The sequence below is a fragment of the Theropithecus gelada genome, chromosome 13, assembly GCF_003255815.1.
Source record: "Theropithecus gelada isolate Dixy chromosome 13, Tgel_1.0, whole genome shotgun sequence".
NCBI classification, from domain to species: domain Eukaryota; kingdom Metazoa; phylum Chordata; class Mammalia; order Primates; family Cercopithecidae; genus Theropithecus; species Theropithecus gelada.
The window spans coordinates 63,132,220-63,146,427 of record NC_037681.1 but is presented as its reverse complement, the minus strand read 5'-3'; the positions used below and the strand labels follow the sequence as shown (position 1 = coordinate 63,146,427).

Genomic DNA, 14,208 nt, shown 5'->3' with positions numbered 1-14,208 from the left:
TTTATGAAAAGCATTTCAAATTGGCATTATAATGAGAAAGTTAAAAACCTAAATTGTATTCCGTTTCATTAGAAAACAATATTGAAATTTTTGTTATATGTAATGAATACTGGTCAAATAACCTCACCAAAGCTCAGTTTTCTCATCTGTAAAATGAGCATCCTACCAAGCCTATCACAAGGGGTAATAGGAAATCAAATACAGTAAGTAACTTCAATCAGCAAAAAACTCACAGGTCCACTTTTTTGGAGTCCAGAGAAAGCAGTAAGTGCCAGGTCCTATGCCTAGCCATGGCTGCCATTAGTGGTAAAATTAAACTGAATATAGGAAGCTTCATTTGATCACCAAAAGAAAAAAGTAAATAGATTTAAAAGATAGCAACTATAATATAATAAAATTATAAAATTATATAAGAAAATAGCCCCTCTGGCCGGGTGTGGTGGCTCACGCCTGTAATCCCAGCACTTTGGAAGGCTGAGGCAGGCAGATCACAAGGTCAGAAGTTTGAGACCAGCCTGGCCAACATGGTGAAACCCCATCTCTACTAAAAATACAAAAATTAGCTGGGTGTGGTGGCACGTGCCTGTAATCCCAGCTACTAGGGAGGCTGAGGCACGAGAATCACTTGAACCCAGGAGGCAGAGGTTGCAGTGAGCTGAGATCGTGCCACTGCACTCCAGCCTGGCAAAAGAACAAGACACCATCTCCAAATATAGAAAGAAAGGAAAACAAAAAAAACCAGCCCCGCTTTCTAATGAACAGACACAAAAAAAACTCTCAATGCACAGACGAGTGTTATCAGAACCCAGTTAACCAAGTAACCAAGCCAAATAAACCTAGCAGTCAGGAAGGCTAAGAGCCCAAAAGCTCCCGGTCTACAGGATTGCCACAATGGCTTTAAAATTAAACAAGTAACAGAAGGATAAATACCCACAAAATTTCAAACCATGTCTTACCAAGGTGATGTCTCGGGAAGCTGCAGCAGCACTCATATGCAAACTAGGCTGCCTCACAGAACTGCTGCAATCCAGGGCTCTAGCGAATGTCCCAACAGCACTGAATAAACCACAAACACAATAAGGAACAATTAAGTATCTAGTTTTTTTTTTCTTTTAATGTTTTAAAAAACACATTTGGATCATGAATAAAAAACCGTAAAAGAAAAAGCAAAAACAAGTTTCTGAATGTTTGAGATTCAAACATCAAATAAAAAGAATTTTCACTCTATAAGATATTATAATTGACAAGCCAATTTACTATAAACAGGTCATTATGAAATCAAGAAAAAATAGCCTGTGCAGGGGGGGAAAAAGAAGGAAGGAAATGTCATGGAGTAAAACATTTGGTATTCAAATTGGCTCAAAAAATAAAAAGTCAGCTGCAGAGTTTATTACAGCAAAGCAAGTTTTGACCATTTTTTAGCCCAAATTGTGAAACTCAGTAACATTTTTTTCCCTAATATATCATTAACTGTAGCAACCCTTTCCTGTGAGGGTTCAACATGAAACATATTTCTACTAATAACTCATTTAAAAAGAAATTGCCATAATGCTGATTTTAATGATTTAGAAGTCCTTCCAATATGTAAGAAACCTTAACTTTAAGACATACAGCATAAAATGAAGACTCACTACTTTTCCTGCCTGTGTTTTAAACATGTTTGCTATGGAAGAGACTTTTTATTTTTATTATTTTTATTTTTTGAGACAGGGTCTCACTCTGTCACCCAGGCTAGAGTGCAGTAGTGTGATCATAGCTCACTGTAGCCTCAACTTCCTGGGCTCAAACAATCTTCCCACCTCAGCCTCCCAAGTAGCTGGAACTACAGGCATGCACCACCATGCCCAACTTTTTTTTTTTTTTTTTTTTTTTGGCTAATTAAAAAAAAATTTTTGTAGTCATGGCCTCCCTATGTTGGCCAGGCTGGTCTCAAACTCCTGGGCTCAAGTGATCCTCCTGCCTTGGCCTCCCAAAGTTTTGGGATTACAGGCACGAGCCATTGTGGTTGACCCCAAGGAAGAAATTTTATAAATATTTTAACTAAAACACAACATTCATGTTGAAAAGTACACAATGTACAGATAGTTACTGTAAAGTGAACACATGCATGCCACCAACATACAGTTCAAGAAAGAACATGACCACAACCCAGAGGCTCCTCAAGCTCCTTTCCACAGGGAACCACCACCCTGGATTGTAGCACCACAGATTAGTTTTGCTCAAATAGAATCACACAGCTGGACTTTATGTCCAGCTTCTTTCGATTAAAACTATGTTTGTGGATTCACCCATGTTGCTAGCTACAGCTGTATTCACTCATTTTCCCTGCTATGCAACATTCTGTTGTACAGTGTCTCATCCCCACCTCCACTCTACTGCTGACAGACATTCTGTGTTGTTTCCAGTTTGGGGTTACTATGAATAGCGCCATAAATCCATATGTATATGTGATCTTTTGGTGCAAAGGTGTATGCATTTCTGCTGCATAGATATTTAGGAGTGAAACTTAAGAGATATGTGTGTTAGATGACAGCAAACAATATTCCAATGTACACCCCCACCAGCAGGATACGAGAGTATTGGTTCTAAATCTTGATCAATGCTTAGCACTGTCAGTCTTTAAAATTTGAACCATTCTGGGTTGGCAGTGGTACTTGACTGTGGTCTTAATTTGTATTTAGAAGATCTTTTTTTTTTTTTTTCTTTTGACACAAAGTCTTGCTTTGTTGCCCAGGGTGGAGTGCAATGGTGCTATCTCGGCTCACTGCAACCTCCGCCTCGCAGGTTCAAGCGATTCTCCCACCTCCACCTCCCAAGTAGCTGGGATTACAGGCACCCACCATCATGCCCAGCTAATTTTTTTTCTATTTTTGTGGAGACAAGGTTTCACCATGTTGGCCAGGCTAGTCTTGAACTTCTGACCTAAGGTGATCCACCTGACTTGGCCTCCCAAAGTAGTGAGATTACAGGCGGCATGAGCCACTGTGCCCAGCCTTTTTTTTTTTTTTTTTTTTTTTTTTTTTTATAGAGAAGAGGTCTTACTATATTGCCCAGGTTGGTCTCAAACTCCTGGACTCAAACAACCCTCTTGCCTTGGCCTCCCGAAGTGCTGGGATTACATGCATGAGCCACCATTCCCAGCCTAGAAGATTATTTTTTAAAACAAATATTGAAAACAAAAACATACTAGGAACCAACTCCTTAGTGTCCTTCATGCTGGCTTTGGGGGGAAACATATGGCCCTTGGCAATCAGAAAAATGAAAAAACAGAATACAAATCAAATTTGAAAACAGCAATGTCTCCTAACCAATCCCCAATCTAGACAGCCTGTCTGGAGACTCTAGACCAGTATTGTGTACTCTACAAGGGGCCACAAGATTGGCCCCCTTCGCAATGCACATCAAGTGTCTCCATCCAATTGCTTAGTAGTTAGGTGGTGGGCTCTGGACTCCAAATGCCTGGCCACCAATAAAAAGTGTGACCGTCCATGGTGACTGGCTCTATGAACAGTGAAGTCTAAGGATGAGCCAAGACTATTTTTCCCTCTGTATTGTGAAATAAGTTCAACACAAAATCAGACAATAACATAATGAAGACCCTTGCATCCACTGTCCAGATCTAACTCATTAATATTTTGCCATATTTCTTCATTCTTTTAAAAAATAATTATAAATTTGTTAGAGTTCCCTATATATACTCCTAGATCAAATATATAATATATATATATACCCATTTAATGTATTTTAAAATCCACTAATAAAGCATTGTTTTGTACACAGCAAACATTTTATAAATAACTACTCTGTATGCACATAAATGATCACATGGTATATACCCTCATCATTATTTGTGATGTTTATCGCTTTGCTACATATAGCTTTAATTCATTCAATTGCCATAAAGTAATATTTCACTATATAAGTATACCTCAGTTCATTCACCAATTGCTTGGTAATGTACTTTTACTGTTATCATTTTTAAAATAAAAACAAAATTCTGTCCCATTCATTCTCTTAAGAAAAGAGAAGGAAGGAAGGAAGCAAGCCAGCCAGGCTGCCAGGCTGAAAGCTCTCAAGGGAAAGCGCTATGCTTAGCAACAGACCCTACTCACACATGGATGCGGTGAGCGAATTCCAGGTGCACATTCTTATTGATACCTGAATAATCCATGTCCAGAGTAAAGCCATGTCAAGTAAAAAGGATGACTCTTTTCATTAAGGATATGGGACTTCAGGTATTTTCTTCAGGTATAAAGAATTTTTTTATACTTTTCTGTTTTCTTAATCAGTAAAAATTAATACAACTATTTTCACTTAAAACAGAAACTAATAAATTTAGGAAGCAGTATAATTAAGCTTTCTTACATAACTAAAAAATAATTCAATCAGTGGGGGGAAACCAGAATACAAAGAAATAAAAATACATATACCTATAAATTCTTTTATATAAAGAAATTTCTTGACTTGATAATGCCATACTCGTACTCACCGTGCTACAACTAAAAACTGGTCAATCTGTCGATCCGTAAGTGGGCTATTTGGATCCCAAACTTTAACTTCCAATTTTGACTGTTCCCTCTCATCTGATTCTCCTGTCCAAAAATAAATAAAATGGAGTCTTGTTACTGACAAGGCGCACTGTCTCATACTACTGATGACAACGGTCACCATAGCATTAGAAATGTTTACATGTAAGGTAAGTGCCCATAGTTTTGGCACATTCTTTCAGACGCAGATGTACAACACCTCATTAAAGTGAACACTGACGATAATAACACCAAACTAACCGAATGGTATCTTCATTTAGTCCTTAACGTCTGTTTCTGGAGTACCTGTATGCGAGAGGCAGTATGCGCCATGCTAAGAGACATAAAGATGAAAAAGCAACAGGCTGGGTGCGGTGGCTTGCACCTGTAATCTCGGCTCTTTGGGAGGCCGAGGTGGCCAGATCACTTGAGGCCAGAAGTTTGAAACAAGCCTGGTCAATATGGAGAAATCCTGTATCTACTAAAAATATAAAAACTAGCTGGGAGTGGTAGCAGGTGCCTGTAATCCCAGCTACTCGGGAGGTTGAGGCACAAGAATCGCTTGAACCCGGAAGGCAGAGGTTGCAGTGAGCTGAGATTGCGCCACTGTACTCCAGCCTGGGCGACAGAGTAAGACTCTGTCTCAGAAAAAAAAGGAAAAAAGAAAGAAAGAAAGCATCACTTCCACAAGATGCTTAAACTATGCATAAATACCTATGATATAAACCAAATAAATAGCATAAGAGTGACATATTAATAGTTAATAGCATAAGAATCTGAAGAATAGAGAAATCATTTCAAGCTAGGTAAGAAACAATGTCATGAAGGAGATGGCATTTCACCTAAGAACTAAAGGGTATGAATGTACCAGCAGGGGAAGATTTTTTAAAAAAGAAATGAGAACATGAACAAAGTCATGGGGCATTAAAATGTCACAGAAAAGTAGCTCATAATGTCTGGAGTACTTTATGGAATGAGAGAAGATAGCTAAGAGAAGTGGGTTATGAACACATTACTGGAGATCCTACATAGATGTTTTTTGAAGAGATTTTATATTAGAAGCCCTTGATTTTTCTGGTAAGGGAGTGACAAGAGCAGAACCAAACTTCCACTTTCAAAGCATAATTTCCTCTTCAGAGATACCTGATAAAGACAGAGAGACATATCAGCCTCCTTTAACAGTTCCCCACAAGTAGTGAGGGGTTTTGGTTATGAGACTGGTAATAGAGCACAAAGAGAGGAGATTTGGGAATGTCAGTGGCAGACTGGATGTAGAGTGTAGATTTCAAGTTTTGTGAGCTGTACTCAGAGCGTTGGCATTAGCAGAAAGAAGGAGGCTGGGCATGGTGGCTCACACCTATAATCCCAGCACTTTGGGAAGCTGGGGAGGGAGGATTACTTGAGCCCAAAAGTTCAAGACCAACCTTAGCAACACAGTGAGACCCCATCTCTACAAAAAATAAATAAAATTAGCCATGTGTCGTGGCACACGCCTATAGTCCTAGCTACTTAGGAAGCTGAGGTGGAAAGGCTGCTTCAGCCCAGGAGGTCAAAGCTGTAGTGAGCCATAATCACACCACTGCATTCCAGCCTGGGTATCTCAAAACAAAACAAAACAAAACAAGAAAAGATACACAAACAGGAGGTTAGGGCCAAGAGAAGACTGACAATAATGCCGAATGCTTTGCTTTAGAATATCTCACAAACAGATAACTATTGAACAAGAGTCAATGTTAGGACAAATGACTGTAATGAAAAGTAGACTTGGGAGCCAATGGAATTTTTATTTATAGCTATGGATTCTTACTAGAATAAGAGCTCTTTAATGATAGCGACTGCTTTTGCCTTTGTTTTGCTTTTAATCACTGCATCTATAACATTAGGCCTTGCAGCGGCTAACATAATATTCTGAAGCCAAACATTCCCCAGTGACTGACAAACCCAGGCTATGGGCCACCTACTATAGGAGCAAGCAGATATCAACGGAAAGGACAGGACAGAAGCAGGCGTTCCATCTGTAGTCTCTTAAGTCAGGCCACTGCTGTTAGGTTGAAGACCTGCCCATTTGTCTCTGGTCAAAAGGCAGGTAACCAGAGAGCCAACTGCCAACCCCAATATAAAATGACATAAACAGAGCAGAGCAGAGCTAGTACTAGGTCAAAAACATCTAAAGTTTGAAAGGACTTCATTCTTTGTTTTGTTTACAATTCTTAGCATGCTAAGACAAGACACTCAACATTAGGGTCATTTTCAAAGACCAGTTAAAAATCAAAAAGTTGCAAGCCACATGAAACTTGAGAATGGAGAATGACACAATTAACCTGCCCATGTCTTTTTAAAAATAATTTAAATAAGGATAGATAGTAGTGGTAAAACATTTGAAATCTACATCTTAAATAACACACAAGAAATGATGTTGCTATTCAGTTTTAAGTCCCTTCTGTTGTATACTCCCTAACGTAAGACTAAAATTGATGTTTATTTTTCAAATTCAAGTCAGTCAAATTGATAAATTTTAATTCCACCCATACAGTCTGCAGCATACAGCAAAAGTAAGACTTAGAAGAATTCTAAATAAATTCACTGTAAACAATAAAACTCTCTTGAAAGCATTTATACTAACAACAAAAACATAGAACCATGGGCTGAGAAGAAAAATAGCAAGAACAACAAAAAACAAATACAGAAATTCTCTATATCAAACGATCATTTCAAACTAAGAGGAGATTCCCATTTTGAATAGACCAAATAATTACATTCATATCAGTTTGATCACTTCTTCACATGGAAAAAACTTTTTAAAAGCTCTTGAATGAACTTATTTAGAATTTTATAATTAAATTTTTTTCAGCTACGCTAGCAGCAGCCTTTGGAATGGCCCTGGTTACAATGGAATGAGCCAAAAACTGAACTAAGATTAATTCCATGTTAATGTTCATTCCAGTCTTTATAATAATCTCCCCTTCCTCCTCCACGTATGATAATCTGGGCAATTCCAATCTGCTCACGTGTCATATCATCAAAAAACACAGACCATGACGATCTCCCCAAACCTCTAAATTCCTACAACTGTATTTCCCAACTAAATGTGTGATTGTATACAGCTTCCTATTTTTGCTTCATTTAATTTTGAAGAAATGTAGACCCAGCAACTATTTTAAATGTTAGCCCTAACCTTCCAGTTATATTTTTAAATCTCTAGAAAATACTGACAAAGTACTTCTTAAGAATTTTGAGGCCGGGCGCGGTGGCTCACGCCTGTAATCCCAGCACTTTGGGAGGCCGATATGGGCAGATCACGAAGTCAGGAAATCGAGACCATCCTGGCTAGCACGGTGAAACCCCGTCTCTACTAAATATACAAAAAATTAGCCGGGCGTGGTGGCAGGCGCCTGTAATCCCAGCTACTCCGGAGGCTGAGGCAGAAGAATGGCATGAACCCAGGAAGCAGAGCTTGCCATGAGCCGAGATCACGCCACGGTACTCCAGCCTGTGCGACAGAGTGAGACTCCATCTCAAAAAAAAAAAAAAAGAATTTTGAGCACAGAGTGTTGTTCAAATACTCTGAAGAACTAAGGATTTCGAAAGGTCCTTTCCTAGGCAATTTGAAACATTCTTTGTTCCAAATACAATGCGTTTTCTTTGCACCAGCCATCAGAGTACTATGCTTTTTATATGTAATTCAGAAACACTCAAGGATGTCTTTTATCACCATTTTTGCTCAATCTTGTTCTGAAAGTTCTGGGCAACATATTAAGTTATGAATCAAAAGGATAATAAGTTACTATAACTTTTAAAAAGTATAACTTTTAAAAATTATATTGACAATAAATTATATTGTCAAAACATTCATTTTGACAATAAAAATATAAAACACTGGGAAATAAAATTGGAGATTTTATCTAAAGAAATTTCAAAATTTTCAAAAGAAGATGAGATGATTGAGTAAATAAAAAAGCAAGGCCAGAATGCAGTGGCTCACATCTGTAATCCCAGCACTTTGGGAGGCCAAGGTAGGAGGATCATTTGAGGCCAGGAGTTTAAGAGCACACTGGTCAATATAGGGAGTCCCAGTTTCTACTTCTAAAATAAAAATCAAGAAGTGAGGTGAAACCAGAATATTTCACCTCAAAATATACTTCTTCGGCATATTTCTAGATGGCTATTCTGAGATCAATAAACACAACAAGAGTAGCCAGCCCTGAAAGGCTGCCTTTTATGGGGGGAGATCTGCATACGTAGAGGAAATCTACATTAGTGAAGTAAACCGCAAATGCAAACAGGATTTCTCTGAGGCCCCTTTAAATGAATCTAAGACAGACTAACTTACAGGAAAAAGAGACCAAAGGTCTGACATAGACACTTCACCCCAAGCTACACCTTTCTGAGAGCAGCTTGGAGATTACCTCGGAGGTTCATCCACATAACAAGGCAGCCATGCAGCCTTTGCTAGCCCTGCTCTCCCGTAACCTATGTCACTACCTCCCCTCACTCTATTCTTTTTTTTTTTTTTTTTCTTGTTGCCCACACTGGAGTGCAATGCTGCGATCTCGGCTCACTGCAACCTCCACCTCCCGGGTTCAAGCCACTCTCCTGCCTCAGTCTCCCGAAGTACCTGGCATTACAGGTGCCCACTACCACGACCAGCTAAATTTTTTGTATTTTCAGTTGAGACGGGGTTTCACCATGTTGGCCAGGCTGGTCTTGAACTCCTGACCTCGGGTGATCCACCTGCCTCGGCTTCCCAAAGTGCTGGGATTACAGGAGTGAGCCACTGCGCCCCGGCCTCTTTTTTTTTTTTTTTTTTTTTTGAGACAAGGTCTCGCTCTGTCACCCAGGCTGTAGTACAGTGGCACACAACCACAGCTCACTGCAGCCTCCACCACCTGGGCTTATGCGATTCTCCAGCCTCAGCCTTCTGAAGTAGCTGGGGCTACAGGCGTGCACCACCACGCCCAGCTAATTTTTTGTACTTTTAGTAGAGACAGGGTTTCACCATGTTGGTCAGGCTAGTCTCGAATTCCTGACCTCAAGTGACCTGCCAGCTCAGCCTTCCAATTCCAAAGTGCTGGGATTACAAGCATGAGCCACCATGCCCAAAACCAATTCCCTATTCTTTTGGTAACCTCAGGATGGCGGTATTAAAAACTTACGTCATCTGGCTCTTCTTTGAGTCTCATAGTGTTTATATTTAAGTTTTATGATAGAAGAGTCAAAAAGTTAAAAAAAAAAATAAAGTTTCAGTAAGCTAATTTATTACTGAAGGTAATTTTTAAATAAAATTAGTATAGCCTAAGTGTACATTGTTTATAAAGTCTACAGTAATGTCCTAGTCCTTCACATCCACATACCACTCACTCACTGACTCACCCAAAGCAACTTCCAGTGCTGCAAGCTCCATTCACGGGAAGTACCCTACACAGTGGGTGCACCACTTATTATCTTTTTACTGTATTTTTACAATGCCTCTTCTATACTTAGCTATATTTAGACACATAATACTTACTATTGTGTAATAATTCCCTACAGTATTCAGTATAGTAACATGCTGTACAGATTTGCAGCCTGGGAGCAATAGGCTATACCATATAGCCTGGGTGTTTAGTAAGCTGTACCAATCTAGGTTTGTGGAAGTGCGCTCTATGATGTTGGCACAGCAATGAAATTGCCTAATGACACATTTATCAGAATGTATTGCTGTCATTAGGTGATGCATGGCCATAAAAGAATTTAGTTTTGGAAGTAGATATAAAATGTTTTGAATATCCACAAATGAAATAGTTCTAAAATAAGGGAAAGGATTAACTCATCTGGATAAGATTATAATACATGGCAACAGTAATCAAAATAATACTGTACGTACTACCATAAAAACAAACACAATCAAACGTACAGAAATAGACCAGACCACATAGTCATTTATATTTGAAAATTTACGTAGTATTATAATTATGTAAATATTAACTAACATTTATTGAATGGTTACTATATCCCTATAAATTTTTCATACCTGGCCTCTCCCCACTAGGTGCCCCTTCCTACCTCCACCCCCCCTACCAGACGTGACAACTAAAATGTCTACGTATTGTTTAATTCTCCTGAGGACAAAATTGCCCTATGGCTGAAAATGGCTGTTTTATATGACGGCAATCAATACCTGCTTAAACAATTCTTACAGGTCAGTATTTCTAAGTTGACAACTATCCACTACGTTGTTAAGACGTTCATATTCTGCAAAACTACCAATTGAAGGTAATAGCGTTTATGAAAAAATAGGATAAAACTCTCAAAACCTAAGAAAGTTAGTGACCAGAGCATTTCAAAAAAACTAACAATCATAATAAAACAATTAAATCTCTATTGCCATTTGCACCAAGCATAAAGGTCCACTTGATCTTTTATCTCCTTAAACCCTGGATTCATGCTTCTTCCACTGAGCTGTAGGTCCCTTTTTATAGCTTCAAATAAATTAAAAATCGAATCTAGAATGCAATTTTTCCCCCAAACACTGGAGGAAATATCTTCAGAGTCTCTTTATCTGTAACTCAAAGCTTCCCCATATAGTTTTAACATAGTGGAAAGTGCCTCAGATTTTCAGGCCACAAAAATCAGCCACTGCTTAAATCAAAGGAAGGCACTTTTGTAAAAATTTCCACTTGCTCTTTCTTAAACTCTCCTTATCTGTGAGAACACTTGTTTCCCTTATTGCTGGGGAAAGTCACATATGAACTGACACATTTTTATACTAACATTTTCCTATTTGCCAACAGAATATGAGTTAATACAAGTTTTAAGTGCATACAATGTAACAAAAGATACACTAATTTAATTCTTTAACACACTGGAGTATGACTTGTGTAACAGCCTTTTTTTTTTTTTTTTTTTTTTTTTTGGAGAGGGAGTCTGTCTCTGTCACCCATGCTGGAGTGCAGTGGCGCGATATCAGCTCACTGCAACCTCCGCCTCCTGGGTTCAAGCAATTCTCCTGCCTCAGCCTACCAAGTAGCTGAGATTACAGGCACCCGCCACCACACTCGGCTAAATTTTGTATTTTTTAGTAGAGATGGGGTTTCACCAAGGTGGGTCAAGCTGGTCTCAAACTCCTAACCTCAAATGATCTGCCCGCCTCAGCCTCCCAAAGTGCTGGGATTACAGACGTGAGGCACCGCACCCAGCAGTTAACAGCTATTAAATGAGTATTACTAGAGGCCAGGGGAGAGGACTGTAACAGCTGGGCATGTGCTAACTGCATGACAAGAATTACCTCATTTGCTCATCACAATGATAGAATGTACTACCTACGCTATCGTTCCCTGTTTAAAGAGAAACGGGAACTTGGAGGGGTTAATCATTTCCCCAAGGTTACTCAATTAAAACACAGTATAGTCAGGATTTACCCAAACTTGTGAACCTAGAGTCATTTTCGTTTAATAATTTAATGTTGTTATAACATACTTTAACAGTTGAAATTTAAATTTAATATGTAAAACAAATTTTTTCTTAAAACTCCAATGTTATAATACATTTAAATAATGACTCAAAACTTATCTCTTTTATGGAAAATTTTCTAGGTGATTTATTCAAACTCAGTGAAAGACGTAAAAGCTAAAAGACGCCTTTACTTTCATTTGTAAACTTCATACTCTTCTTTTCAGATCTCTGGAGTTTGTTAGGTGATGGGTAGCCATAAATGAATTTAAAAATCGAAAAGCCACAAAAAGATTTATTCCCTAGCAAGGCAAATGCCACAACAATCTCTTAGTATCCATCAAGACATGTTCACAAAGAAAGCAAGCCTGTAACATATCCTGGCAGAGTGCTGCTGCTGCCACCTACCCAAGATATTAATTCCAGTTCTACATTCCATGCCAATGCAAATTAGAATCTGGCCACTGGTGGAAATGTACCCACTCAGGAGTACTAAAAGGGTTAGGAAGAATGGATTCCAGCAAACCCTAAACATCTGTTCTTGAATATGATATGTCCTACTATTTAACTTCCCTGCAATCAGGTACTAGCTACAGATGGAAGTTTCTGTGATGGCAATGACCATTTCAAGTGTGGTTAATTACTGGTATACTTATTGGTATCCCCACTCCTTCTCCCCCAAAAATACAGTCATTAGAAAAAAGAAGGGTGGCCAGGCACAGAGGCTCATGCCTGTAATCCCAGCACCTTGGGAGGCTGAGGCTGGTGGATCACCTGAGGTCAGGAGTTCGAGACCAGCCTGGCCAACATGACGAAACCCTGTCTCTGCTAAAAATACAAAAATTAGCTGGGTGTGTGGTGGCAGGCACAGGTAATCCCAGCTACTCAGGAGGCTGACGCAGGAGAATCGCTTGAACCTGAGAGGCGGAGGTTGCAGTGAGCCAAGATCACGCCACTGCACTCCAGACTGGGCAACAAGAGGGAAACTCCATTTCCAAAAAAAAAAGAAGGGTTCTTTAAACCTTGCATCTACTCAGTTGCCTGATTACAAGTGAAAAGAAACATTCTGGATATGCTTTAAAGCTTCAGGCTGAAATAAGAGTCCAAAATGGCTTCTACATTTATGGTGAAAAATATGGTATTTTTCAATAAAATCTATAAATCTGTTGTTTTTGTTAGAGATGAATACTTAACAAAGAAAACTACCAAGTTATAAAATGTAAAAATAAATACCCAGAAGTAGCCTTGAAGAAAGGGAAAGGCATTCCTTGTTTCTGGTTAAAACATTCCAAGATTGCTAGCAGTGGGGGGCTGGGTGAGAGGCAGGTGGGGTGGGGGGATGGCTCACACCTGTAATCCTAGCACTTTGGGTGGCCAAGGTGGACAGATGGTTTGAAGTCAGGAGTTCAAGACCAGCCTGGCCAACATGGCAAAACCCCATCTCTACTAAAAATACAAAAAAAGCCGGGCGTGGTGGCACATGCCTGTAATCCCAGTTACTCGAGAGGTTGAGGCACAAGAATCGTTTGAACCCAGGAGGCAGAAGCTGCAGTGAGCCAAGATTGTGCCACTGTACTTCAGCCTGGGCGACAGAGTGAGACTCTGTCTCAAAAAAGGTTTTTCTCTGTAGCATGTGATGCTCGATAGGATTTTACCTACAGTAGACTTCCTTCTTTTGAGTCTCGCTCTGTCGCCCAGGCTGGAGTGCAGTGGCGTGATCTGGCTCACTGCAACCTCTGCCTCCCGAGTTCCACGCCATTCTCCTGCCTCAGCCTCCCGAGTAGCTGGGACTACAAGCGCCGCCACCACGCCCAGCTAACTTTTTGTATTTTTAGTAGAGACAGGGTTTCACCATGTTAGCCAGGATGGTCTCGATCTCCTGACCTCATGATTCGCCCACCTCCGCCTCCCAAAGTGCTGGGATTACAGGCGTGAGCCACTGCACCGGCCAGTAGACTTCTTTCAAAAACAGGGACAACCCTCTCAAACCCTGCCACTGCTTTGCCAACTAAGTTTATATCATATTCCAAATCCTTCATTGCCATCTCAACAGTGTTCACAGCATCTTCACCCGGAGTAGATTCCATCTCAAGAATCCACTTTCTTTGCTCATCCATAAGAATCAACTACTTACCCATCCAAGTTTTACCATGAGATTGCAGCAATTCAGTCAGTCATATCTTCAGGGCCCACTCTCATTGTAGTTTTCTTGCATATTGTATCCACCATATTTGCAGTTACTTCTGCCACTGAA

The 14,208-nt window shown here is 39.7% G+C and overlaps 1 protein-coding gene across 5 annotated transcripts in view; it reads right to left on the bottom strand.

Annotated features, from left to right (window-relative positions):
• Positions 1-14,208, bottom strand: part of MTA3 (metastasis associated 1 family member 3) — a 188,817-nt gene that overhangs the window by 96,617 nt on the left and 77,992 nt on the right. For all 5 annotated transcript variants that reach the window (XM_025354259.1, XM_025354257.1, XM_025354258.1 and 2 more), the window contains exons 7-8: positions 4,490-4,592; positions 957-1,056 (exon numbers count right to left, since the gene is read on the bottom strand). In XM_025354259.1, coding sequence (XP_025210044.1) covers positions 957-1,056; positions 4,490-4,592 — 203 coding nt within the window. The remainder of the gene's footprint in view (positions 1-956; positions 1,057-4,489; positions 4,593-14,208) is intronic.